The sequence below is a fragment of the Phytophthora sojae genome (assembly GCF_000149755.1).
Source record: "Phytophthora sojae unplaced genomic scaffold PHYSOscaffold_2, whole genome shotgun sequence".
Classification (NCBI taxonomy): Eukaryota; Oomycota; class Peronosporomycetes; order Peronosporales; family Peronosporaceae; genus Phytophthora; species Phytophthora sojae.
Window position 1 is genome coordinate 7245085 of NW_009258116.1, and position 26946 is coordinate 7272030.

The 26946-nt window shown below is 57.0% G+C and overlaps 1 protein-coding gene across 1 annotated transcript; it reads right to left on the reverse strand.

Moving 5' to 3' along the window:
• Positions 1 to 9369: 9369 nt before the first annotated feature.
• PHYSODRAFT_480856 (hypothetical protein) lies at positions 9370 to 10800 on the reverse strand (the record flags this gene model as incomplete). Its single annotated transcript, XM_009522042.1, has 1 exon — positions 9370 to 10800. The coding sequence occupies one exon, from the start codon at positions 10798 to 10800 to the stop codon at positions 9370 to 9372; it is 1431 nt and encodes a 476-aa protein (XP_009520337.1).
• Between the last annotated feature and the right edge of the window lie 16146 nt (positions 10801 to 26946).

Sequence of the window (26946 nt, forward strand, 5' to 3'; positions counted from 1 at the left end):
GAAGCCCTTGGCCACGAGGCGCGCCTTGTACTTCTCGATCGAGCCGTCCGCTTTGCGCTTGATCTTGAACACCCACTTGGTATCGATGGCGCGTTGTCCGTTAGGCAACTTGGCAGCTCGAAACACACCACGCAGTCGCATCGACTTGAGCTCCACGCGGATCGCTTTGCGCCAGTGCACTTGATCAGGACCGTTCACAGCCTCTTGGAACGTCGTCGGCTCCGATAGATCGGCTGCTGCTTCCACAGCGTTGGCACTGGCACGCCAAAACACTGGAGGCGTCGAGTCGTCGTCTTCATCTTGGTCCCCAGACTTTTCTTCTTCGTCGGGGTCGGCTCGGCGCGAAGAGGATACGTCCGGCGCACTTGCTTCTTCTAAGCCAGCTCGGTGGCGAACGGGGCGCGATCTTCTGGCAGTGTTGTCGTCGCCACTCGGTCGGTACTTGCGCTTCCCCGCCTGCTTGAAGCTCGTTTGGCGCGGTCCATCGTTGTCGTCCAGGTCCAGCGCGTCCAAGTCCAGCACAGCATCATCGACGTCTTCATCCGAAGTATGCGTCGAAAGTCCAAAGGTCGACTCATCGAAGTTGACATCGCGACTGATAACCACCTGCCCCGCCTCGATGTCATAAACTCGATACGCCTTGGACACTTCTTCGTAGCCGAGGAACAGCCCGGCGCGAGCCTTGGGGTCCCACTTGCGCCGTCTTTCCTTCGGCGTCAGGATGTACGTCTGGCATCCGAACACACGCATGTGCTTCACACTCGGCTTGGACTTGTAAACGATCTCGAACGGAGTCTTGTGTTCGATCTTGGGTGATGGCAGAAGATTCTTCACGTAGATGGCTGTCATGGCCGCATCAGCCCAGAAGCTCTTGTCCAGCTTGGCGTGATGCAGCATGCTGCGGCCAATCGTGACGATGGTCCGGATGGCGCGTTCTGCCGTGCCGTTGGTCTGGTGCGCGTACGGAACCGTGGTTTGCTGCTCGATGCCTTCGACTTCGTAGAAGGCCTTGAGCGAGTTGGTCGCGAACTCACGGGCTCCGTCGTGCCGCACAAACTTGACCTTCTTGCCGAACTGCGTCTGCACCTTCGTGACGTACATCTTGATGCAGTCCTCGCTCTCCGACTTGGCACGCAGGCAGAACCCCTTCATGCATCCGCTGGCTTCGTCCACGATCAGCAGCAGATACTTGCTGCCACCCAGTGACTCTTCTTCCATGGGGCCGCACACGTCGAAGTGGAGCAGCTCGAACGTGTCGTAGTGACGCTTGTCACGGTTGCTTGGGAACGGCTTCTGGACCATTTTCCCTTGCTGGCAGCCGCGACACACGCTTGGTCCACTCGACTTGGAAGGTGCCTTCGCGTCCTTGATCATGTTGTTGTCGACCATCTTGCGAAGCACCTCCACCGGAGCGTGACCCATACGCGCGTGTAAGTCGACCGTCTTCCCACTGGTCGCCGCATTCGCCGATCGCTGAGGCGTCTGGAGCCAGTAGAGTCCATCCACGAGGTTTGCCGTCGCCACCACTTGCTTGGAGCCCTTGTGCGCAATCTGCATCTTGGTGCTGTCGAACACGACTTGGAACAGACCACTCTTGTTGATCTGTGGCACCGAAAGCAGATTCTTGCTCATGCTTGGGACGTACAGCGCGTTCTTGATCTCGATGTCGCGCTCGTCGCCGTTGGGCAGAATCACTCGTTCCACGATGGTCCCCACACCCATGATGGCCGCCTTGTTGCCGTCGGCCACCGAAAGTTCGCCTTCATTCCGCTCAATCAAATGAGCGAACTTGGCCTTGTCGTTGCAGATGTGGTGCGTTGCGCCGCTGTCGACCGCCCACAACCCGGACACATTCTTGCCCGTCGAAATGCCACACTCCAGTGAGACCGCGAACGCCACTCGATCATAGCCGTAGTCGTAGTTGTAGCTGGCGTCGTCGTTCCTCCACTGGGCATTGTTGGCCCCGCGTCCACGGCCATTGCCATTGCCGCCGCGTCTTGGGCCCCGATTCTCGTCCTTCTGCTTGGTCCAGCACTTGTCAATCGTGTGCCCCAATTTCCCGCAGTACGTACGCTGGCGAGACTCTCGGTCGGTGTTGAACGCCTTGGCCGCATTCTCCGTCTTCACCGTCGCCGTCTTCTCGCCTTGTCTCTTGATGTGCTCATTCGTCAGCACCTTCACGACGTCTTGCAATCGTAGTTCAGCGCTGCTCATCTCCAAGTTCAGCACGACGTTCTCGTAGCTCTTGGGGAGGCTGCGCAACAGGCAGATCGCCACGTCCTCATCCTCCATCTTGGCGCCGATGCTGCTGAGCTTGGCGCTGATGTTGAGGACCTCGTTGCAATGATGCAAGACGTTGCCGCCTTCCGACATCTCCATGCTGAAGAGTTGGCGCTTCAGGTAGATGCGTCCAGCCTTCTGCGAACCACCGTACAGCGTCTTCAGGCGCGTCCACGCAACCCACGCTTCCTCGCAGTCGTCGACCACATGGTGGTAGTCCGCGTCCATGTGGAGCAACATCAGTCCGAACGCGATGTTGCTCGACTTGACGTAGTCGTCCTTGGCCCGCGAGTCCGTGAAGCTCGGCGTCGTCTCGCGGTTCACGACATGCCACGTCGACTTGGTCAGGAACACGCCACGCATGTAGCGGTTCCACGTCGCGTAGTTGTCCCCGTTGAACTTGTCAATGGAGACCTTGGTCGAGGCGTCTTGGGCAGAGGACATGGTGCTTGGGCTCATAACCTGATGGAAGGTATGGATCTTGGACACGAAGCTCGGACGAAGCGGAGGGAGGGACGTCGCAGACGGCGGGACCGGAGCGAAGGCACTTGAGGGGTAGAATGAAGATTCGAAAGTGATTGAATTGTTGGAGCTTACACCCTACTGTTATAAACACGCGACCCTGCGTCCTATCACCTAGTGCATCTAATCAACCATCACTCACCGGTGTTCATCCAATCATCCTACTCGTCTAATCATCGGTGGCGTAAACAACTTACCGTAATCACCATAATCAACGTGGGTTCGGATTGGACCGGTTCGGGTTAACCGGTTAATGGGTACAACTGGTACACAGTACCCAAGACCAGCAACCCTCAATATCATCGATGTACGATCTGCGACCTAGCACTGATGGACGCCCCGGATCTTCTGGTTCTCCTGACTCGATCAAGTCCGTAGTGACTTCACAGTCTGACGATCGCGGGATCCTGGTGAACCCATACAACGCGTCGTCCAGAAGTCGCTGGTAGATCTGAGGAGCGTTCTTCAAGCCGAACGGCATCCGGTTCCACTCGAACAGACCCATGTGGGTGATAAAGGCCGAGATCGCACGAGCTCGATCGGTCATTGTCACCACCCAGAATCCACTAGCCATATCCAAAGAGCAATACCAGAGTACCTTATCCAGATCCTCCAGCAAATCGTTGATCAAGGGCATCGGATATACCATCAGCCTGGTTAGACTGTTGACGAGCCGATAATCGATGCAGAGTCGGATATCCACGCCGTTCTTCTTGATGATCACGACGATCGGCGAGGCCCACGGTGATCGAGATTTCCGAATCATCTTGGCTGACAATAATCCCTTGATCAGCTCGGACACCTTCTCCACGAACTGAGGGGCAACTTTCCGGACACGTTGAGCGATCGGCTTCGCGTCGCCCACGTCGATGTCGCAGGTGACGCCCCGGGCTGCTGGGGTAAGTGCATTGCCCTTGCCGATCAGCAGGTGATTCCTGTGCCAGATCTTCTTTCGCAGCCGATCGATCTCCTCCGGGGTGTTGAACTCCAGATCTCCCATCTTGATATCATCGATCTTCACCTCATCCGTCGTTGAGATCACAATTTCAGGAAGCACAGCTCATTCACCTTCGACATCTTCTGCTGACAGATTCCCGCCCTCGTGGTAATGGACCTGATCATCAGCGCCAACGTCTCGATCTGGTTCTGACGCAACGAGATCGTCCCGATTTGAAGTGGGTGTGGCCTCAATTTTTACCTGATCACCTCCAACGATCGATGAGGTTTCGGCCACTTGCGGCAGTTGTTCAGATGCGGGAACACCATCGACTACTGTATCGTCACTTGATCTCGACTCTTCCACAGCTAAGACAGCCACAGGGTGTGTCCGATCGGTACTCCCGCCCCCAAGATCTGGTTCGACGGCACAATCGTCGACCTGATCGGCCGATGGCAAGTGAGGGGACACGATTTCGCCCTTCTTATCTGCTTTACCACCGGAATCCACATGGTTTGGCTTCCTCTCTGGATCGCCAGCACGATCATCTTGCGGCTTCGCGTCATCTATCGGTGCATACGCTTGATCCGTGATCGGCGAAGGCTGGGAGTCCAGCCCTACCTGTTTTTGCTTTGGAGAGCATTCCTCCCCCGATCCGGAAGGTTCACACACCGACTCAACCGGATCCGACCGTGGGTCTGGTGGATCTCCGACGAGAACAGTTGAAGCTGACGACCTCGACTCATCTGTCACGCGATCATCGTCCTGCAACGGTCTGCCTCCTGATCGAAGCGTATCAACGACGGCCGCCCCCCGATCAGGGCTCATTGCCTCCGGTCCGCTTGTTGGATCGGGTGGACCCGTCGACTGATCGATAATGGGCGATACCTTGCGTCTCTGGAGAATGTGATGGAAGGTATGGATCTTGGACACGAAGCTCGGACAAAGCGTAGGGAATGACGTCGCAGACGGCGGGACCGGAGCGAAGGCACTTGAGGGGTAGAATGAAGATTCGAAAGTGATTGAATTGTTGGAGCTTACACCCTACTGTTATAAACACGCGACCCTGCGTCCTATCACCTAGTGCATCTAATCAACCATCACTCACCGGTGTTCATCCAATCATCCTACTCGTCTAATCATCGGTGGCGTAAACAACTTACCGTAATCACCATAATCAACGTGGGTTCGGATTGGACCGGTTCGGGTTAACCGGATAATGGGTACAACTGGTACACAGTACCCAAGACCAGCAACCCTCAATACGCCCCCTCAATGCGAAGTCCCACGAATGCCGAGAGCCACCGTCAGATCCGTGTGGCGTGGTCCCGCAAGCGCCTTCGTCATGATGTCCGCTAGCATCACAGAAGTCTCGCAGTACTGGAGCTTGACTTCGCCGCGCTTGACTTCATCGCGGATGTGGTGGTACTTGATGTCGATGTGCTTGGCGCGACCGTGGTTCACTGGGTTCTTCGTCATCTTGATGCACGACTGGTTGTCTTCGCGGATCATGAGTTCGGGTCCAGTCTCATTAGCGGCCGCCAGAATCTCGCATAGCAGGCGATGAATCCACTTGCCTTCTTGGATAGCCAGACTGAGCGCGATGTACTCCGCTTCATTACTTCTTGCTTCCCCAGCTCACAGGCGCACTCATGAGCATGAACGTGTAGCCTGAAGTGGACTTGCGGTCGGCGAGGTCGCCGGCCCAGTCCGCGTCCGAGTAGCCACGAAAGTCGATCTTGTCGCCCGGCTTGAAGCAGATCCCATGCGTCTTGGTGCCTTGCAGGTAGCGAAAGATACGCTTGACCGCAACCCAGTGTTCCTCTTGGGGGTTATCCATGAAGCGCGATACATAGCCAACGGCGTACGTGATGTCTGGGCGCGTGGCGGTCATCAGGTGCATCAGAGCACCAACAGCTTCGCGAAACGGAGCGTTCACCTTGGTCGCCGCGTCGCTTGGAACCAGTCGAGTGCTCATGTCCACCGGACTCACCACGGCCTTGCACTCGTCCATGGCGAAGCGCTTCAGGATGTCGTCCACGTATCGCCGCTGGCACATGGTCACGCTGCCGTCCGGGCCGTCCACCAACTCGATCCCAAGAACAAACGCGCACTTGCCGCTGTCGGTCATCTCGAAGCGCGTCTTCAGGTCGGTCTTCGTGCGTGCGATCAGCTCGGGCGAACTCCCGGTAATCAGTACGTCATCCACGTACACCAGTACAAGCACGCAGTGACCGTCCACCACCTTGATGTAGAGGCACGGATCGAAGGCCGACACTTGGAAGCCGATGGAGCACACGAACTCGTCGAAGGTCTCGTTCCACACTCGTGAAGCTTGCTTGAGACCGTAGATGGCCTTCACCAGTTCCAGGCAGTCGAAGTCACCATCCAGTTCGACGCCTTCCGGAACCACGCAGAAGACCACCTCCTTCATTATCCCGTACAGGAATGCTGTCACCACGTCGAGTTGGTCGAGGGGCCAGCCAAAATACTTAGCAATCGCGATCACCATGCGCAGTGTCACATACTTGACCACGGGCGAGAACGTCTCGGTGTAGTCAATGCCGTACTTCTGCTTGAAGCCCTTGGCCACGAGGCGCGCCTTGTACTTCTCGATCGAGCCGTCCGCTTTGCGCTTGATCTTGAACACCCACTTGGTATCGATGGCGCGTTGTCCGTTAGGCAACTTGGCAGCTCGAAACACACCACGCAGTCGCATCGACTTGAGCTTCGCGCGGATCGCTTTGCGCCAGTGCACTTGATCAGGACCGTTCGCAGCCTCTTGGAACGTTGTCGGCTCCGATAGATCGGCTGCTGCTTCCACAGCGTTGGCACTGGCACGCCAAAACACTGGAGGCGTCGAGTCGTCGTCTTCATCTTGGTCCCCAGACTTTTCTTCTTCGTCGGGGTCGGCTCGGCGCGAGGAGGATACGTCCGGCGCACTTGCTTCTTCTAAGCCAGCTCGGTGGCGAACGGGGCGCGATCTTCTGGCAGTGTTGTCGTCGCCACTCGGTCGGTACTTGCGCTTCCCCGCCTGCTTGAAGCTCGCTTGGCGCGGTCCATCGTTGTCGTCCAGGTCCAGCGCGTCCAAGTCCAGCACAGCATCATCGACGTCTTCATCCGAAGTATGCGTCGAAAGTCCAAAGGTCGACTCATCGAAGTTGACATCGCGACTGATAACCACCTGCCCCGCCTCGATGTCATAAACTCGATACGCCTTGGACACTTCTTCGTAGCCGAGGAACAGCCCGGCGCGAGCCTTGGGGTCCCACTTGCGCCGTCTTTCCTTCGGCGTCAGGATGTACGTCTGGCATCCGAACACACGCATGTGCTTCACACTCGGCTTGGACTTGTAAACGATCTCGAACGGAGTCTTGTGTTCGATCTTGGGTGATGGCAGACGATTCTTCACGTAGATGGCTGTCATGGCCGCCTCAGCCCAGAAGCTCTTGTCCAGCTTGGCGTGATGCAGCATGCTGCGGCCAATCGTGACGATGGTCCGGATGGCGCGTTCTGCCGTGCCGTTGGTCTGGTGCGCGTACGGAACCGTGGTTTGCTGCTCGATGCCTTCGACTTCGTAGAAGGCCTTGAGCGAGTTGGTCGCGAACTCACGGGCTCCGTCGTGCCGCACAAACTTGACCTTCTTGCCGAACTGCGTCTGCACCTTCGTGACGTACATCTTGATGCAGTCCTCGCTCTCCGACTTGGCACGCAGGCAGAACCCCTTCATGCATCCGCTGGCTTCGTCCACGATCAGCAGCAGATACTTGCTGCCACCCAGTGACTCTTCTTCCATGGGGCCGCACACGTCGAAGTGGAGCAGCTCGAACGTGTCGTAGTGACGCTTGTCACGGTTGCTTGGGAACGGCTTCTGGACCATTTTCCCTTGCTGGCAGCCGCGACACACGCTTGGTCCACTCGACTTGGAAGGTGCCTTCGCGTCCTTGATCATGTTGTTGTCGACCATCTTGTGAAGCACCTCCACCGGAGCGTGACCCATACGCGCGTGTAAGTCGACCGTCTTCCCACTGGTCGCCGCATTCGCCGATCGCTGAGGCGTCTGGAGCCAGTAGAGTCCATCCACGAGGTTTGCCGTCGCCACCACTTGCTTGGAGTCCTTGTGCGCAATCTGCATCTTGGTGCTGTCGAACACGACTTGGAACAGACCACTCTTGTTGATCTGTGGCACCGAAAGCAGATTCTTGCTCATGCTTGGGACGTACAGCGCGTTCTTGATCTCGATGTCGCGCTCGTCGCCTTTGGGCAGAACCACTCGTTCCACGATGGTCCCCACACCCATGATGGCCGCCTTGTTGCCGTCGGCCACCGAAAGTTCGCCTTCATTCCGCTCAATCAAATGAGCGAACTTGGCCTTGTCGTTGCAGATGTGGTGCGTTGCGCCGCTGTCGACCGCCCACAACCCGGACACATTCTTGTCCGTCGAAATGCCACACTCCAGTGAGACCGCGAACGCCACTCGATCATAGCCGTAGTCGTAGTTGTAGCTGGCGTCGTCGTTCCTCCACTGGGCATTGTTGGCCCCGCGTCCACGGCCATTGCCATTGCCGCCGCGTCTTGGGCCCCGATTCTCGTCCTTCTGCTTGGTCCAGCACTTGTCAATCGTGTGCCCCAATTTCCCGCAGTACGTACACTGGCGAGACTCTCGGTCGGTGTTGAACGCCTTGGCCGCATTCTCCGTCTTCACCGTCGCCGTCTTCTCGCCTTGTCTCTTGATGTGCTCATTCGTCAGCACCTTCACGACGTCTTGCGATCGTAGTTCAGCGCTGCTCATCTCCAAGTTCAGCACGACGTTCTCGTAGCTCTTGGGGAGGCTGCGCAACAGGCAGATCGCCACGTCCTCATCCTCCATCTTGGCGCCGATGCTGCTGAGCTTGGCGCTGATGTTGAGGACCTCGTTGCAATGATGCAAGACGTTGCCGCCTTCCGACATCTCCATGCTGAAGAGTTGGCGCTTCAGGTAGATGCGTCCAGCCTTCTGCCAACCACCGTACAGCGTCTTCAGGCGCGTCCACGCAACCCACGCTTCCTCGCAGTCGTCGACCACATGGTGGTAGTCCGCGTCCATGTGGAGCAACATCAGTCCGAACGCGATGTTGCTCGACTTGACGTAGTCGTCCTTGGCCCGCGAGTCCGTGAAGCTCGGCGTCGTCTCGCGGTTCACGACATGCCACGTCGACTTGGTCAGGAACACGCCACGCATGTAGCGGTTCCACGTCGCGTAGTTGTCCCCGTTGAACTTGTCAATGGAGACCTTGGTCGAGGCGTCTTGGGCAGAGGACATGGTGCTTGGGCTCATAACCTGATGGAAGGTATGGATCTTGGACACGAAGCTCGGACGAAGCGGAGGGAGGGACGTCGCAGACGGCGGGACCGGAGCGAAGGCACTTGAGGGGTAGAATGAAGATTCGAAAGTGATTGAATTGTTGGAGCTTACACCCTACTGTTATAAACACGCGACCCTGCGTCCTATCACCTAGTGCATCTAATCAACCATCACTCACCGGTGTTCATCCAATCATCCTACTCGTCTAATCATCGGTGGCGTAAACAACTTACCGTAATCACCATAATCAACGTGGGTTCGGATTGGACCGGTTCGGGTTAACCGGTTAATGGGTACAACTGATACACAGTACCCAAGACCAGCAACCCTCAATATCACCATAATCAACGTGGGTTCGGATTGGACCGGTTCGGGTTAACCGGTTAATAGGTACAACTGGTACACAGTACCCAAGACCAGCAACCCTCAATAGAATGGCTCGGGGCGTAGGATAAATCGGTCGCTCGACGGCAGATACTGGAGGTCCCGTTGGTGCCTCCTGGCTCGTCGGCCGGTCATCTGTCGTGGCTTGAAAGGCTAGATTCTGCCATTCCATGTATCGACGAGATCCGATCGACACATATCCTGGGATCCGGGGTATCCGATCTCTAGCCAGCCACATCGCGATCCGTTCATTCCGATGCAAGACGAGGTCTTTGTCGCTGATGTTGGTAACCTGGAGATATCGGATCCTGCCGGGTCCTCGGACCACGGTCGGCACCCAGCGATCTCCACGGGTGACCCACAGCTTTTCTCGATCCGTCACCTTCATTCGTAGCGGAAGCTCGATCGAATCCCCGATCGCGATCTGCATTCCCTGATCCACACACACGTGTCGGACATTGTTGTTGTACAGCTGACGCCGTCCGCAAAGCTGGATCTTGACTTCGTCGGGGAGACAGATAGAGCCGTCCGCAAGATCGAGGCGGATCCCCGCCGGAACCATGAAGTCCATACCCAGGATCGCCTCTTGTCCTGATAGATCGCCAACCCAGATATCGAAGAAATACACCAGCGATCCCGCCAGCGTAACCTTGATCCTGGTCCTTCCTTCCGTCATGTACACGTATTCGCCAATCCCCCCACATTCCTGGCTCTGACTCGTGTCGATGTAGCAGCCCACCTTACGAGCGAAGGCGGTGTCCACGATGGACACCTCGGCGCCGGTGCCTAAGGGTAAGATCGACTTCTCATTGTTGATCTTGCCAGTGATCTTGGCCTGACGGAACCACTTACCTAGTGAATGATGTTTCCAGTATCCTCTGGACTCCCCAGGGAGGAGATCGGGCACCACATCGCCAGATCTGCGGTGTTCGCTGACGCGAGGCCGACTTCGATCGCGATCATGCTCCGGGATCTCGGTCGTCACTTCTCCATCAGCTGGCTTGAACCATTCCTCCGGTCTGCGTTGCTTCCAATAGCCCCGCGTTTCTCCAGACTGGAGATCCAAGGGCACTTCGGCGTCAGAACGGCAGAGGTCGTCCGATCGATGTAGACTTAAGACCTTGGCGGCAAATTTCGCATGCAGATGACATGTATTACCGCGTAGATCAGTCCGTCCACTTACTCGATCTACCGTGTTCTTGTTCACGAATGTATAGATGCAGTACCTAGAACGCTCGGCTCGTACCGGATTCCAACCCGGCGAGCGTCCTAGTTTAACATCTTCTCGGCGATCGCGGGCAACATGCCAGCGTGCTTCACCGGGTTGAACCATTGACGGATCTGGTTGTAGAATTCCTCCATCGGACACTCGCCCATCTCGTGTAGTTCACCACATCCACGGCACACAAACAGGCAGCGATCCGCCGGATGACCTCTCTTGTCACACTTCTCGCACGTCAAACGTCTCCAACAATCGAGATCAGTGTGTTTCCGTGATCCACAATGTGAGCAGCGGTTTGATCGCTCCGATCCGTCAGGTGAAGATCGCGATCGTGGATCCGATCGAGGTGTGATGGAAGGTATGGATCTTGGACACGAAGCTCGGACGAAGCGGAGGGAGGGACGTCGCAGACGGCGGGACCGGAGCGAAGGCACTTGAGGGGTAGAATGAAGATTCGAAAGTGATTGAATTGTTGGAGCTTACACCCTACTGTTATAGACACGCGACCCTGCGTCCTATCACCTAGTGCATCTAATCAACCATCACTCACCGGTGTTCATCCAATCATCCTACTCGTCTAATCATCGGTGGCGTAAACAACTTACCGTAATCACCATAATCAACGTGGGTTCGGATTGGACCGGTTCGGGTTAACCGGATAATGGGTACAACTGGTACACAGTACCCAAGACCAGCAACCCTCAATACGCCCCCTCAATGCGAAGTCCCACGAATGCCGAGAGCCACCGTCAGATCCGTGTGGCGTGGTCCCGCAAGCGCCTTCGTCATGATGTCCGCTAGCATCACAGAAGTCTCGCAGTACTGGAGCTTGACTTCGCCGCGCTTGACTTCATCGCGGATGTGGTGGTACTTGATGTCGATGTGCTTGGCGCGACCGTGGTTCACTGGGTTCTTCGTCATCTTGATGCACGACTGGTTGTCTTCGCGGATCATGAGTTCGGGTCCAGTCTCATTAGCGGCCGCCAGAATCTCGCATAGCAGGCGATGAATCCACTTGCCTTCTTGGATAGCCAGACTGAGCGCGATGTACTCCGCTTCATTGCTTCTTGCTTCCCCAGCTCACAGGCGCACTCATGAGCATGAACGTGTAGCCTGAAGTGGACTTGCGGTCGGCGAGGTCGCCGGCCCAGTCCGCGTCCGAGTAGCCACGAAAGTCGATCTTGTCGCCCGGCTTGAAGCAGATCCCATGCGTCTTGGTGCCTTGCAGGTAGCGAAAGATACGCTTGACCGCAACCCAGTGTTCCTCTTGGGGGTTCTCCATGAAGCGCGATACATAGCCAACGGCGTACGTGATGTCTGGGCGCGTGGCGGTCATCAGGTGCATCAGAGCACCAACAGCTTCGCGAAACGGAGCGTTCACCTTGGTCGCCGCGTCGCTTGGAACCAGTCGAGTGCTCATGTCCACCGGACTCACCACGGCCTTGCACTCGTCCATGGCGAAGCGCTTCAGGATGTCGTCCACGTATCGCCGCTGGCACATGGTCACGCTGCCGTCCGGGCCGTCCACCAACTCGATCCCAAGAACAAACGCGCACTTGCCGCTGTCGGTCATCTCGAAGCGCGTCTTCAGGTCGGTCTTCGTGCGTGCGATCAGCTCGGGCGAACTCCCGGTAATCAGTACGTCATCCACGTACACCAGTACAAGCACGCAGTGACCGTCCACCACCTTGATGTAGAGGCACGGATCGAAGGCCGACACTTGGAAGCCGATGGAGCACACGAACTCGTCGAAGGTCTCGTTCCACACTCGCGAAGCTTGCTTGAGACCGTAGATGGCCTTCACCAGTTCCAGGCAGTCGAAGTCACCATCCAGTTCGACGCCTTCCGGAACCACGCAGAAGACCACCTCCTTCATTATCCCATACAGGAATGCTGTCACCACGTCGAGTTGGTCGAGGGGCCAGCCAAAATACTTAGCAATCGCGATCACCATGCGCAGTGTCACATACTTGACCACGGGCGAGAACGTCTCGGTGTAGTCAATGCCGTACTTCTGCTTGAAGCCCTTGGCCACGAGGCGCGCCTTGTACTTCTCGATCGAGCCGTCCGCTTTGCGCTTGATCTTGAACACCCACTTGGTATCGATGGCGCGTTGTCCGTTAGGCAACTTGGCAGCTCGAAACACACCACGCAGTCGCATCGACTTGAGCTCCGCGCGGATCGCTTTGCGCCAGTGCACTTGATCAGGACCGTTCACAGCCTCTTGGAACGTCGTCGGCTCCGATAGATCGGCTGCTGCTTCCACAGCGTTGGCACTGGCACGCCAAAACACTGGAGGCGTCGAGTCGTCGTCTTCATCTTGGTCCCCAGACTTTTCTTCTTCGTCGGGGTCGGCTCGGCGCGAGGAGGATACGTCCGGCGCACTTGCTTCTTCTAAGCCAGCTCGGTGGCGAACGGGGCGCGATCTTCTGGCAGTGTTGTCGTCGCCACTCGGTCGGTACTTGCGCTTCCCCGCCTGCTTGAAGCTCGTTTGGCGCGGTCCATCGTTGTCGTCCAGGTCCAGCGCGTCCAAGTCCAGCACAGCATCATCGACGTCTTCATCCGAAGTATGCGTCGAAAGTCCAAAGGTCGACTCATCGAAGTTGACATCGCGACTGATAACCACCTGCCCCGCCTCGATGTCATAAACTCGATACGCCTTGGACACTTCTTCGTAGCCGAGGAACAGCCCGGCGCGAGCCTTGGGGTCCCACTTGCGCCGTCTTTCCTTCGGCGTCAGGATGTACGTCTGGCATCCGAACACACGCATGTGCTTCACACTCGGCTTGGACTTGTAAACGATCTCGAACGGAGTCTTGTGTTCGATCTTGGGTGATGGCAGAAGATTCTTCACGTAGATGGCTGTCATGGCCGCATCAGCCCAGAAGCTCTTGTCCAGCTTGGCGTGATGCAGCATGCTGCGGCCAATCGTGACGATGGTCCGGATGGCGCGTTCTGCCGTGCCGTTGGTCTGGTGCGCGTACGGAACCGTGGTTTGCTGCTCGATGCCTTCGACTTCGTAGAAGGCCTTGAGCGAGTTGGTCGCGAACTCACGGGCTCCGTCGTGCCGCACAAACTTGACCTTCTTGCCGAACTGCGTCTGCACCTTCGTGACGTACATCTTGATGCAGTCCTCGCTCTCCGACTTGGCACGCAGGCAGAACCCCTTCATGCATCCGCTGGCTTCGTCCACGATCAGCAGCAGATACTTGCTGCCACCCAGTGACTCTTCTTCCATGGGGCCGCACACGTCGAAGTGGAGCAGCTCGAACGTGTCGTAGTGACGCTTGTCACGGTTGCTTGGGAACGGCTTCTGGACCATTTTCCCTTGCTGGCAGCCGCGACACACGCTTGGTCCACTCGACTTGGAAGGTGCCTTCGCGTCCTTGATCATGTTGTTGTCGACCATCTTGTGAAGCACCTCCACCGGAGCGTGACCCATACGCGCGTGTAAGTCGACCGTCTTCCCACTGGTCGCCGCATTCGCCGATCGCTGAGGCGTCTGGAGCCAGTAGAGTCCATCCACGAGGTTTGCCGTCGCCACCACTTGCTTGGAGTCCTTGTGCGCAATCTGCATCTTGGTGCTGTCGAACACGACTTGGAACAGACCACTCTTGTTGATCTGTGGCACCGAAAGCAGATTCTTGCTCATGCTTGGGACGTACAGCGCGTTCTTGATCTCGATGTCGCGCTCGTCGCCTTTGGGCAGAACCACTCGTTCCACGATGGTCCCCACACCCATGATGGCCGCCTTGTTGCCGTCGGCCACCGAAAGTTCGCCTTCATTCCGCTCAATCAAATGAGCGAACTTGGCCTTGTCGTTGCAGATGTGGTGCGTTGCGCCGCTGTCGACCGCCCACAACCCGGACACATTCTTGTCCGTCGAAATGCCACACTCCAGTGAGACCGCGAACGCCACTCGATCATAGCCGTAGTCGTAGTTGTAGCTGGCGTCGTCGTTCCTCCACTGGGCATTGTTGGCCCCGCGTCCACGGCCATTGCCATTGCCGCCGCGTCTTGGGCCCCGATTCTCGTCCTTCTGCTTGGTCCAGCACTTGTCAATCGTGTGCCCCAATTTCCCGCAGTACGTACACTGGCGAGACTCTCGGTCGGTGTTGAACGCCTTGGCCGCATTCTCCGTCTTCACCGTCGCCGTCTTCTCACCTTGTCTCTTGATGTGCTCATTCGTCAGCACCTTCACGACGTCTTGCGATCGTAGTTCAGCGCTGCTCATCTCCAAGTTCAGCACGACGTTCTCGTAGCTCTTGGGGAGGCTGCGCAACAGGCAGATCGCCACGTCCTCATCCTCCATCTTGGCGCCGATGCTGCTGAGCTTGGCGCTGATGTTGAGGACCTCGTTGCAATGATGCAAGACGTTGCCGCCTTCCGACATCTCCATGCTGAAGAGTTGGCGCTTCAGGTAGATGCGTCCAGCCTTCTGCGAACCACCGTACAGCGTCTTCAGGCGCGTCCACGCAACCCACGCTTCCTCGCAGTCGTCGACCACATGGTGGTAGTCCGCGTCCATGTGGAGCAACATCAGTCCGAACGCGATGTTGCTCGACTTGACGTAGTCGTCCTTGGCCCGCGAGTCCGTGAAGCTCGGCGTCGTCTCGCGGTTCACGACATGCCACGTCGACTTGGTCAGGAACACGCCACGCATGTAGCGGTTCCACGTCGCGTAGTTGTCCCCGTTGAACTTGTCAATGGAGACCTTGGTCGAGGCGTCTTGGGCAGAGGACATGGTGCTTGGGCTCATAACCTGATGGAAGGTATGGATCTTGGACACGAAGCTCGGACGAAGCGGAGGGAGGGACGTCGCAGACGGCGCGACCGGAGCGAAGGCACTTGAGGGGTAGAATGGAGATTCGAAAGTGATTGAATTGTTGAAGCTTACACCCTACTGTTATAGACACGCGACCCTGCGTCCTATCACCTAGTGCATCTAATCAACCATCACTCACCGGTGTTCATCCAATCATCCTACTCGTCTAATCATCGGTGGCGTAAACAACTTACCGTAATCACCATAATCAACGTGGGTTCGGATTGGACCGGTTCGGGTTAACCGGTTAATGGGTACAACTGGTACACAGTACCCAAGACCAGCAACCCTCAATATCACCATAATCAACGTGGGTTCGGATTGGACCGGTTCGGGTTAACCGGTTAATGGGTACAACTGGTACACAGTACCCAAGACCAGCAACCCTCAATACCCCCCCTGAATGCGAAGTCCCACGAATGCCGAGAGCCACCGTCAGATCCGTGTGGCGTGGTCCCGCAAGCGCCTTCGTCATGATGTCCGCTAGCATCACAGAAGTCTCGCAGTACTGGAGCTTGACTTCGCCGCGCTTGACTTCATCGCGGATGTGGTGGTACTTGATGTCGATGTGCTTGGCGCGACCGTGGTTCACTGGGTTCTTCGTCATCTTGATGCACGACTGGTTGTCTTCGCGGATCATGAGTTCGGGTCCAGTCTCATTAGCGGCCGCCAGAATCTCGCATAGCAGGCGATAAATCCACTTGCCTTCTTGGATAGCCAGACTGAGCGCGATGTACTCCGCTTCATTGCTTCTTGCTTCCCCAGCTCACAGGCGCACTCATGAGCATGAACGTGTAGCCTGAAGTGGACTTGCGGTCGGCGAGGTCGCCGGCCCAGTCCGCGTCCGAGTAGCCACGAAAGTCGATCTTGTCGCCCGGCTTGAAGCAGATCCCATGCGTCTTGGTGCCTTGCAGGTAGCGAAAGATACGCTTGACCGCAACCCAGTGTTCCTCTTGGGGGTTATCCATGAAGCGCGATACATAGCCAACGGCGTACGTGATGTCTGGGCGCGTGGCGGTCATCAGGTGCATCAGAGCACCAACAGCTTCGCGAAACGGAGCGTTCACCTTGGTCGCCGCGTCGCTTGGAACGAGTCGAGTGCTCATGTCCACCGGACTCACCACGGCCTTGCACTCGTCCATGGCGAAGCGCTTCAGGATGTCGTCCACGTATCGCCGCTGGCACATGGTCACGCTGCCGTCCGGGCCGTCCACCAACTCGATCCCAAGAACAAACGCGCACTTGCCGCTGTCGGTCATCTCGAAGCGCGTCTTCAGGTCGGTCTTCGTGCGTGCGATCAGCTCGGGCGAACTCCCGGTAATCAGTACGTCATCCACGTACACCAGTACAAGCACGCAGTGACCGTCCACCACCTTGATGTAGAGGCACGGATCGAAGGCCGACACTTGGAAGCCGATGGAGCACACGAACTCGTCGAAGGTCTCGTTCTACACTCGTGAAGCTTGCTTGAGACCGTAGATGGCCTTCACCAGTTCCAGGCAGTCGAAGTCACCATCCAGTTCGACGCCTTCCGGAACCACGCAGAAGACCACCTCCTTCATTATCCCGTACAGAAATGCTGTCACCACGTCGAGTTGGTCGAGGGGCCAGCCAAAATACTTAGCAATCGCGATCACCATGCGCAGCGTCACATACTTGACCACGGGCGAGAACGTCTCGGTGTAGTCAATGCCGTACTTCTGCTTGAAGTGATTGAATTGTTGGAGCTTACACCCTACTGTTATAGACACGCGACCCTGCGTCCTATCACCTAGTGCATCTAATCAACCATCACTCACCGGTGTTCATCCAATCATCCTACTCGTCTAATCATCGGTGGCGTAAACAACTTACCGTAATCACCATAATCAACGTGGGTTCGGATTGGACCGGTTCGGGTTAACCGGTTAATGGGTACAACTGGTACACAGTACCCAAGACCAGCAACCCTCAATACGCCCCCTCAATGCGAAGTCCCACGAATGCCGAGAGCCACCGTCAGATCCGTGTGGCGTGGTCCCGCAAGCGCCTTCGTCATGATGTCCGCTAGCATCACAGAAGTCTCGCAGTACTGGAGCTTGACTTCGCCGCGCTTGACTTCATCGCGGATGTGGTGGTACTTGATGTCGATGTGCTTGGCGCGACCGTGGTTCACTGGGTTCTTCGTCATCTTGATGCACGACTGGTTGTCTTCGCGGATCATGAGTTCGGGTCCAGTCTCATTAGCGGCCGCCAGAATCTCGCATAGCAGGCGATAAATCCACTTGCCTTCTTGGATAGCCAGACTGAGCGCGATGTACTCCGCTTCATTGCTTCTTACTTCCCCAGCTCACAGGCGCACTCATGAGCATGAACGTGTAGCCTGAAGTGGACTTGCGGTCGGCGAGGTCGCCGGCCCAGTCCGCGTCCGAGTAGCCACGAAAGTCGATCTTGTCGCCCGGCTTGAAGCAGATCCCATGCATCTTGGTGCCTTGCAGGTAGCGAAAGATACGCTTGACCGCAACCCAGTGTTCCTCTTGGGGGTTCTCCATGAAGCGCGATACATAGCCAACGGCGTACGCGATGTCTGGGCGCGCGTATCGCCGCTGGCACATGGTCACGCTGCCGTCCGGGCCGTCCACCAACTCGATCCCAAGAACAAACGCGCACTTGCCGCTGTCGGTCATCTCGAAGCGCGTCTTCAGGTCGGTCTTCGTGCGTGCGATCAGCTCGGGCGAACTCCCGGTAAGCAGTACGTCATCCACGTACACCAGTACAAGCACGCAGTGACCGTCCACCACCTTGATGTAGAGGCACGGATCGAAGGCCGACACTTGGAAGCCGATGGAGCACACGAACTCGTCGAAGGTCTCGTTCCACACTCGTGAAGCTTGCTTGAGACCGTAGATGGCCTTCACCAGTTCCAGGCAGTCGAAGTCACCATCCAGTTCGACGCCTTCCGGAACCACGCAGAAGACCACCTCCTTCATTATCCCGTACAGGAATGCTGTCACCACGTCGAGTTGGTCGAGGGGCCAGCCAAAATACTTAGCAATCGCGATCACCATGCGCAGCGTCACATACTTGACCACGGGCGAGAACGTCTCGGTGTAGTCAATGCCGTACTTCTGCTTGAAGCCCTTGGCCACGAGGCGCGCCTTGTACTTCTCGATCGAGCCGTCCGCTTTGCGCTTGATCTTGAACACCCACTTGGTATCGATGGCGCGTTGTCCGTTAGGCAACTTGGCAGCTCGAAACACACCACGCAGTCGCATCGACTTGAGCTCCGCGCGGATCGCTTTGCGCCAGTGCACTTGATCAGGACCGTTCACAGCCTCTTGGAACGTCGTCGGCTCCGATAGATCGGCTGCTGCTTCCACAGCGTTGGCACTGGCACGCCAAAACACTGGAGGCGTCGAGTCGTCGTCTTCATCTTGGTCCCCAGACTTTTCTTCTTCGTCGGGGTCGGCTCGGCGCGAGGAGGATACGTCCGGCGCACTTGCTTCTTCTAAGCCAGCTCGGTGGCGAACGGGGCGCGATCTTCTGGCAGTGTTGTCGTCGCCACTCGGTCGGTACTTGCGCTTCCCCGCCTGCTTGAAGCTCGTTTGGCGCGGTCCATCGTTGTCGTCCAGGTCCAGCGCGTCCAAGTCCAGCACAGCATCATCGACGTCTTCATCCGAAGTATGCGTCGAAAGTCCAAAGGTCGACTCATCGAAGTTGACATCGCGACTGATAACCACCTGCCCCGCCTCGATGTCATAAACTCGATACTTCTTCGTAGCCGAGGAACAGCCCGGCGCGAGCCTTGGAGTCCCACTTGCGCCGTCTTTCCTTCGGCGTCAGGATGTACGTCTGGCATCCGAACGCACGCATGTGCTTCACACTCGGCTTGGACTTGTAAACGATCTCGAACGGAGTCTTGTGTTCGATCTTGGGTGATGGCAGACGATTCTTCACGTAGATGGCTGTCATGGCCGCCTCAGCCCAGAAGCTCTTGTCCAGCTTGGCGTGATGCAGCATGCTGCGGCCAATCGTGACGATGGTCCGGATGGCGCGTTCTGCCGTGCCGTTGGTCTGGTGCGCGTACGGAACCGTGGTTTGCTGCTCGATGCCTTCGACTTCGTAGAAGGCCTTGAGCGAGTTGGTCGCGAACTCACGGGCTCCGTCGTGCCGCACAAACTTGACCTTCTTGCCGAACTGCGTCTGCACCTTCGTGACGTACATCTTGATGCAGTCCTCGCTCTCCGACTTGGCACGCAGGCAGAACCCCTTCATGCATCCGCTGGCTTCGTCCACGATCAGCAGCAGATACTTGCTGCCACCCAGTGACTCTTCTTCCATGGGGCCGCACACGTCGAAGTGGAGCAGCTCGAACGTGTCGTAGTGACGCTTGTCACGGTTGCTTGGGAACGGCTTCTGGACCATTTTCCCTTGCTGGCAGCCGCGACACACGTTTGGTCCACTCGACTTGGAAGGTGCCTTCGCGTCCTTGATCATGTTGTTGTCGACCATCTTGCGAAGCACCTCCACCGGAGCGTGACCCATACGCGCGTGTAAGTCGACCGTCTTCCCACTGGTCGCCGCATTCGCCGATCGCTGAGGCGTCTGGAGCCAGTAGAGTCCATCCACGAGGTTTGCCGTCGCCACCACTTGCTTGGAGCCCTTGTGCGCAATCTGCATCTTGGTGCTGTCGAACACGACTTGGAACAGACCACTCTTGTTGATCTGTGGCACCGAAAGCAGATTCTTGCTCATGCTTGGGACGTACAGCGCGTTCTTGATCTCGATGTCACGCTCGTCGCCGTTGGGCAGAACCACTCGTTCCACGATGGTCCCCACACCCATGATGGCCGCCTTGTTGCCGTCGGCCACCGAAAGTTCGCCTTCATTCCGCTCAATCAAATGAGCGAACTTGGCCTTGTCGTTGCAGATGTGGTGCGTTGCGCCGCTGTCGACCGCCCACAACCCGGACACATTCTTGCCCGTCGAAATGTCACACTCCAGTGAGACCGCGAACGCCACTCGATCATAGCCGTAGTCGTAGTTGTAGCTGGCGTCGTCGTTCCTCCACTGGGCATTGTTGGCCCCGCGTCCACGGCCATTGCCATTGCCGCCGCGTCTTGGGCCCCGATTCTCGTCCTTCTGCTTGGTCCAGCACTTGTCAATCGTGTGCCCCAATTTCCCGCAGTACGTACGCTGGCGAGACTCTCGGTCGGTGTTGAACGCCTTGGCCGCATTCTCCGTCTTCACCGTCGCCGTCTTCTCGCCTTGTCTCTTGATGTGCTCATTCGTCAGCACCTTCACGACGTCTTGCGATCGTAGTTCAGCGCTGCTCATCTCCAAGTTCAGCACGACGTTCTCGTAGCTCTTGGGGAGGCTGCGCAACAGGCAGATCGCCACGTCCTCATCCTCCATCTTGGCGCCGATGCTGCTGAGCTTGGCGCTGATGTTGAGGACCTCGTTGCAATGATGCAAGACGTTGCCGCCTTCCGACATCTCCATGCTGAAGAGTTGGCGCTTCAGGTAGATGCGTCCAGCCTTCTGCCAACCACCGTACAGCGTCTTCAGGCGCGTCCACGCAACCCACGCTTCCTCGCAGTCGTCGACCACATGGTGGTAGTCCGCGTCCATGTGGAGCAACATCAGTCCGAACGCGATGTTGCTCGACTTGACGTAGTCGTCCTTGGCCCGCGAGTCCGTGAAGCTCGGCGTCGTCTCGCGGTTCACGACATGCCACGTCGACTTGGTCAGGAACACGCCACGCATGTAGCGGTTCCACGTCGCGTAGTTGTCCCCGTTGAACTTGTCAATGGAGACCTTGGTCGAGGCGTCTTGGGCAGAGGACATGGTGCTTGGGCTCATAACCTGATGGAAGGTATGGATCTTGGACACGAAGCTCGGACGAAGCGGAGGGAGGGACGTCGCAGACGGCGCGACCGGAGCGAAGGCACTTGAGGGGTAGAATGAAGATTCGAAAGTGATTGAATTGTTGGAGCTTACACCCTACTGTTATAGACACGCGACCCTGCGTCCTATCACCTAGTGCATCTAATCAACCATCACTCACCGGTGTTCATCCAATCATCCTACTCGTCTAATCATCGGTGGCGTAAACAACTTACCGTAATCACCATAATCAACGTGGGTTCGGATTGGACCGGTTCGGGTTAACCGGTTAATGGGTACAACTGGTACACAGTACCCAAGACCAGCAACCCTCAATATCCTGGATTTGCGATGGACTAAACGGACTCGGACGTCGAGACGGATTCGCGAGTACCTTGTGAAGTGGATCCGAAGTGACGGAAGTGTTCTCGGCCGCCCGGCGAGTCCAAGAGCGAGTGCGTGTAGCTGTTATCTGGATTCCGCCCCTGGCGAAGAGCTCGTCGAGCGTACAAGCGCGGGTTTTCGGCCCGCCCCCGACTTAGCCGGTGCGGTTTTGCATCGGCGCCCCGTAAAAGGCGAGAGCCGCCGTCCATCCTTTGGTGGAGGGCACGGGTCAAGGAGAGAAGGAGAAGGAAAAGAAGAAGCGACAAGTGTGGTATTGGAAAGTGACAGTTTTCCAACGATCAAGGTAAGGTCAAGCGAGAGACGGAGATGGCTGCTTCTGATTGGATGATGAATTTATCCTCGGCTGAGAAACAGTCAGTGGTCGAAGCCTCGTTGGGTCCTAATGCAACCCCGAACGAGGCTTCACGGTACCCACTTTTAAATACAGATGCATTTAGTTGCGTACTTCGGCCGCACTTATTAGTGTAGCCGCGGTCGTCATTTGATGTGTCCGGAATCGCCTTATTGCGATCGATCACACTAGATATTTGTATAGCGACATAGGACTCATCATCAGGGCTTCGCATTAACCACCTTTTGAGCTGTACCACTATAGGTAATACGGATGAATGGTGTGCATTATTATAGTAACATGCTGCACAGAAATAGACAGGGTGCGTAGTAATACAGTACTACAGTAGTAGATACAGCAGCAGTCTAATGAGCTCACAAAGATTTACTAGGATAAACTATAGTATCCACATAAGTGCGATTCACAGCTAGTAAGTACGAGTTGAGAACTGACCGGATACGATTGATCTCGGAATCAATTCGGCGGAGTTGGAAGTAGATGGGTGCTGCTTTGTAGTTTGCTGTTATACTGTTGCGTAGTCTACTGTAGAGTCGTGTGCATTTCGTAGAGAACTTAAGTAATAATGAATAGGATGAAGCGCGTTTCGGTGGTACGATACCTCGGTCATCCATGCCACGGGAGCCCGGATCGACAGTAGGAGTCCTATTCAAGCCCATTGCATGCTAAAGTGTTGGGATTCAATGCCATTTGCGGCCACTCTACGTACTGGTAGACATGGCCCCGTCTGTATTACGACCGTAATAATACAAACTACAACTATAGTGTCGTATAGGAAAACACGATTTAACGAGTCCTCGTCCCTCTAGCCAAGGCGTTTGGGAAGAGCCCTTCCAACAACACGCTTCCCTCCTAAAAGGTCGGCGCTTATTGTTAGGATTAATCTGAAGACCAGATCCGTTCCCTTACACCGGGCTGGAATGTGCCTTATGCGAGTCGTCTGTCAGGTAGGTAGAGCCCGTAAATCAAATATAAGAGCGCCCTTAGCCACGAGCTACGGCTAGGATGCAATGTACACACGCGCTTTCACGCTTAACCCACTGTGGTCCCTCAGAAGGAAGGGTACCAGGCCAATCGAGGCCTCGGACAGGGGCGCCGGGGCGAAGCCTCGGCTGGAAGTCAAATATACTGGGGCACCCAGACAAACGTACAACTGTACAGGGAGGTCTCTAGTACCTCAAACACTCGGCCACTACTCACTCTTGGCCTTTCCAGGGATGAACACTCGGTCAATGTACTTTATGCTCACCGGCAGACATACCCCCGCGTCGGCCGAGCGTATCCAGACTCTACAGCTAAGCTAAGACTTACCGGTAGACGGACTTGACCCTTGTGTGGCTTCGGGGGGAAATTCTGCTCTGATTTAGTGATTAGAGGCTGTGAGGCCTTCCCTATAACTAATCCCTAATGTCTATACAAATATCAAGTATCAGCCGAATCGTCGAGCCGGACCGACAACTCGACGACCCTTCGGCTAGGTACGAATTCCTAATGAGAGGCAAATCTTGTACCCACTATGACTACTGGGAGGTCACGGCAGGGATTTATTATGGCCCGCCGTACCTGGTCACTAAATGGCGTCAATCTGTCACTCAAACGAGGGGAATGTGTGTAGCCAATCAGAGGGCTCACTCAGCCATCACCCGAATTTTCAAGACCGTTAGACTTCGGTGCGGGGCTGTTCTTCAGCGGGCATTTCCCGACCTCACAGCAGCCCCCACCGCGACCCGAACCGGTGCAAGTGGAGAGCGTCGTGGTGCGCTCCTGTCCCGCCACCATGCCTCGCGCGTCGGATCTTCTGGGCGAAGCGCAGGCTGCCGCCCTCCAGGCTGTCCGTGCGGACCAATCGGTAGGTTGCTGCTCTCTTGTCGATGTCTCTGCTCGTTCTTGTGGCTTGTGCTGACTTGTTGAGACTCCTTCGTGGTCCTGCAGTCTTCTGACCAGCGGCCCCCGCGATCGGGTGACCACCATCCTCCTGCCGCGACCTCCGAGAGCTCGTCGGTGCCAACTCCCGCCTCTGCTTCGGCAAGCGGGGTACCACGTGCGCAGGCTGCGGCTGCTCAAGTGCCCGGCCCTCGTGATGGTCCTGCTTCTCGTGCTAGGGTCTCTCCGTCACCAACTCCCGTTGCAGCAGGTGCTGGCGGGGCGTCGGCTGAGGCTCAGGCTGCGGCAGCAAACCATGCGGTCCAGCCGTCGGTTCACGCGTCTGGCAAGCGGCCGGTGTCGAGCACTGCAGAGCCTTCGTCGCCAACTCCCGCTAGGCCGATGGAAGGCTGCCGCGGGGCGTCGAGGGGCTCGAATGCAGCTCCGCATTCCTCTCCACCGTCGCCTCCTGCTACTCCACCGCACGAGCCTTCGTCGGGTCCGACTCGCTTCTGTCGATCAGAGTACTCATCTTCTGGCGATCGCTTCCCGCTTGGGACTTCAGACCAAGACTCCTTCGGCCCGCCTGGTACCACCGTCGTCCCAGGGGCTCTCTATTTCGCCCTCGAAGATCTCGTCGACCGCGGTGTCAAGAAGGCGTTGCTTCAGTCGGAGGCTCGTCTTGAGGAGCACCTGGACCAGCGGCTTACAGATCTCGGCCAGCTCATGGTCGGTCTCGTCCGCAATCCGCCTCTCCGTATCGACGAAGACTTGGACGAGCGCCTTGCGGAGGCTCGGAGCCTGCGAGACGTTGTCCAAGCGGTGCGCCAGACGCGCTTCCGAAACCTTACTGCTGTGACGAGAAGATGGAAGAGCTGCGCCGTGAAGTCCAGCGATTCCAGGACGCGGCTGTGGAGAGCAAGCGTCTGAGCGACAAGGAGAACCTTCTTCGTCTCAGGGCTGACCGACTATGTGTCGCAGCTTCAGCCGAACGTAATCGGTTGGACAGAGACCTCCAGTCTTGTCGTAAGGAAAGAGACTTCGCTAACCAGCGGCTCAACCTCTCGGCTCGAGCCCTCGCGCAGAGTAAGGAGATGCTCGATCAGCTGAGAGTCCAAGTCAAGGAGCTTGAGGACGCGGACAAGGCCACCCAGGCGGTGATCGCACAGGACCGGCTGACGTTCAAGAACGGCTTGGTGCGATACACCAATACTGTCCGGGACTTCCACGCGTACCTCCAGCATCTGGAAGAGCATCGGTTCACACTGAGCCAGCTCGACATTGGCGACTGCTCAACGTTGCCTCAAGTCCTGCGGACGTTCCTCCAAGAGTTCTGTTCCATGGAGTTCGCCCTGAAGGAGGCTACGTTTGGGTCTAAGCGCGACCGTGAGGGTTCTGCGCCGTCTGGTTTTCGTGGGGAGGTGTCGGCTCCAGCTTCCTCCGGTCCACGCCTAACTGCTCACGCTGAGAACTCGTCAACTGCAGTCGTAACTCTGGAGGAGGGTTCGGACGACGACGATCCGATCACCCCGTCTTCCAAACGTCGGAGGAAGGTGGAAGGAGAGACTGTGAAGGCCCCATCGGCTCGAGACGTGGCATCCGTAGCTCAGAAGAAGAAGACTCGGCTCGGGCGGCCGTTTCAGCCCCTGGTGAAGAAGAGTCTCCGAGTGTCCAAGTCTCTTCCGACCGATACTAAGCCTGCGGCCAGGTCTAAGGCTTCCAATGCTAAAGAACGTGTGCCGGCAGCCGAGTCGTCGTCTCCTCCTGCAGTTGTCGGCTTGACTCTCGACCTGTCGGCAGTGCCCAGGTCGAGTCTTGGCGAGTCGTCTGCTGTTCGTCCGTCTTCTCCGCATCCCTCGGACGCGTCGACTTCATCAATACCCGGGTCGCCGCCTCGTTCGCCAGAAGCGTCAGTGGCGTCGCCTGAGCACACCCAAGAAGCTGAAGGGTAAGACGCCGAGCAGGAGCTCGTGGTCCTGGACTACGACTCGCCGTACAAGGCGTCGGTCATGATTCAGCCTCGCAAGGATGGGCGTCCTGTGCGCCCTGCATCAACTGTGGCTTCACTCCGGTCCAATGTCACGGTTGAGAGCGAAAACGCGCCAGATGACGTCGTGCTTGGGTTGCAGAAGGCTTCAGTCCTGCCACCAGCGGAGATCGACCTGACTGGGGCAGACACGGATCAACGGTCTGGGAGTCGAGTTGTCCAAGGCTCGTCCAAGGGCAAGTCCAAGCTTACGGCTGTTCCAAGTGGCAAGCCGAAGCGGCGGATGAAGGTCTCGGCTAAGGTGACGAAGACGCAGCTCAACCAGCTTCCTAAGGCTTCCGCAGCTGCTCCGGAGACTGGGCTGGTTCCGGTTCCTGAATCAAAGGCTCGGTCGCGTCCCGACCAAGCAGCTGTCGCGACCAAGCGCACGCAGGCGTCGGACCACGTGATCTCTGAGACTCTGAGTTTGGAGGGGACTCTCTTGTCGGCACCATTCGCGTCTCCTGGAGCAGAGCTCTGCTGGAAGAAGATACTGGAGACTCGGTCCGGGCCTCCCGTCCCTAACAGTACTCTGATTGAGTGCTCGGTTGACGGCATCAAGGCATTCGCTGACTGGACCAACCCCAATCACCCGTATCAAGCGTTCTTGGCGCAGCTTCCTGAGTGGCCGTGTCTGTTCGACGCTTCGGACTACATGCCTGACGTCGTCATCTCGATTCGCGCAAGCGGCGAAGAGCTGGCAGTCAAGCTCTGGTGCCAGTTTTGCAACCGCGCATTCGGGGCGACCGAGAACTCCGACCTCGGTTTTGCTCTCTACGAACGTGATCACTGGATCGCCCCCCGCTGCTGTGGATCGATGGCTCCGGCGTCTCGACCGAAAACTCGGTAAGACCCACCCTATGTACGTGGCTATTTACAACGAGTGGCGCGCGTATTCCAAGGATCGGAGCGGGCGTTCGGATC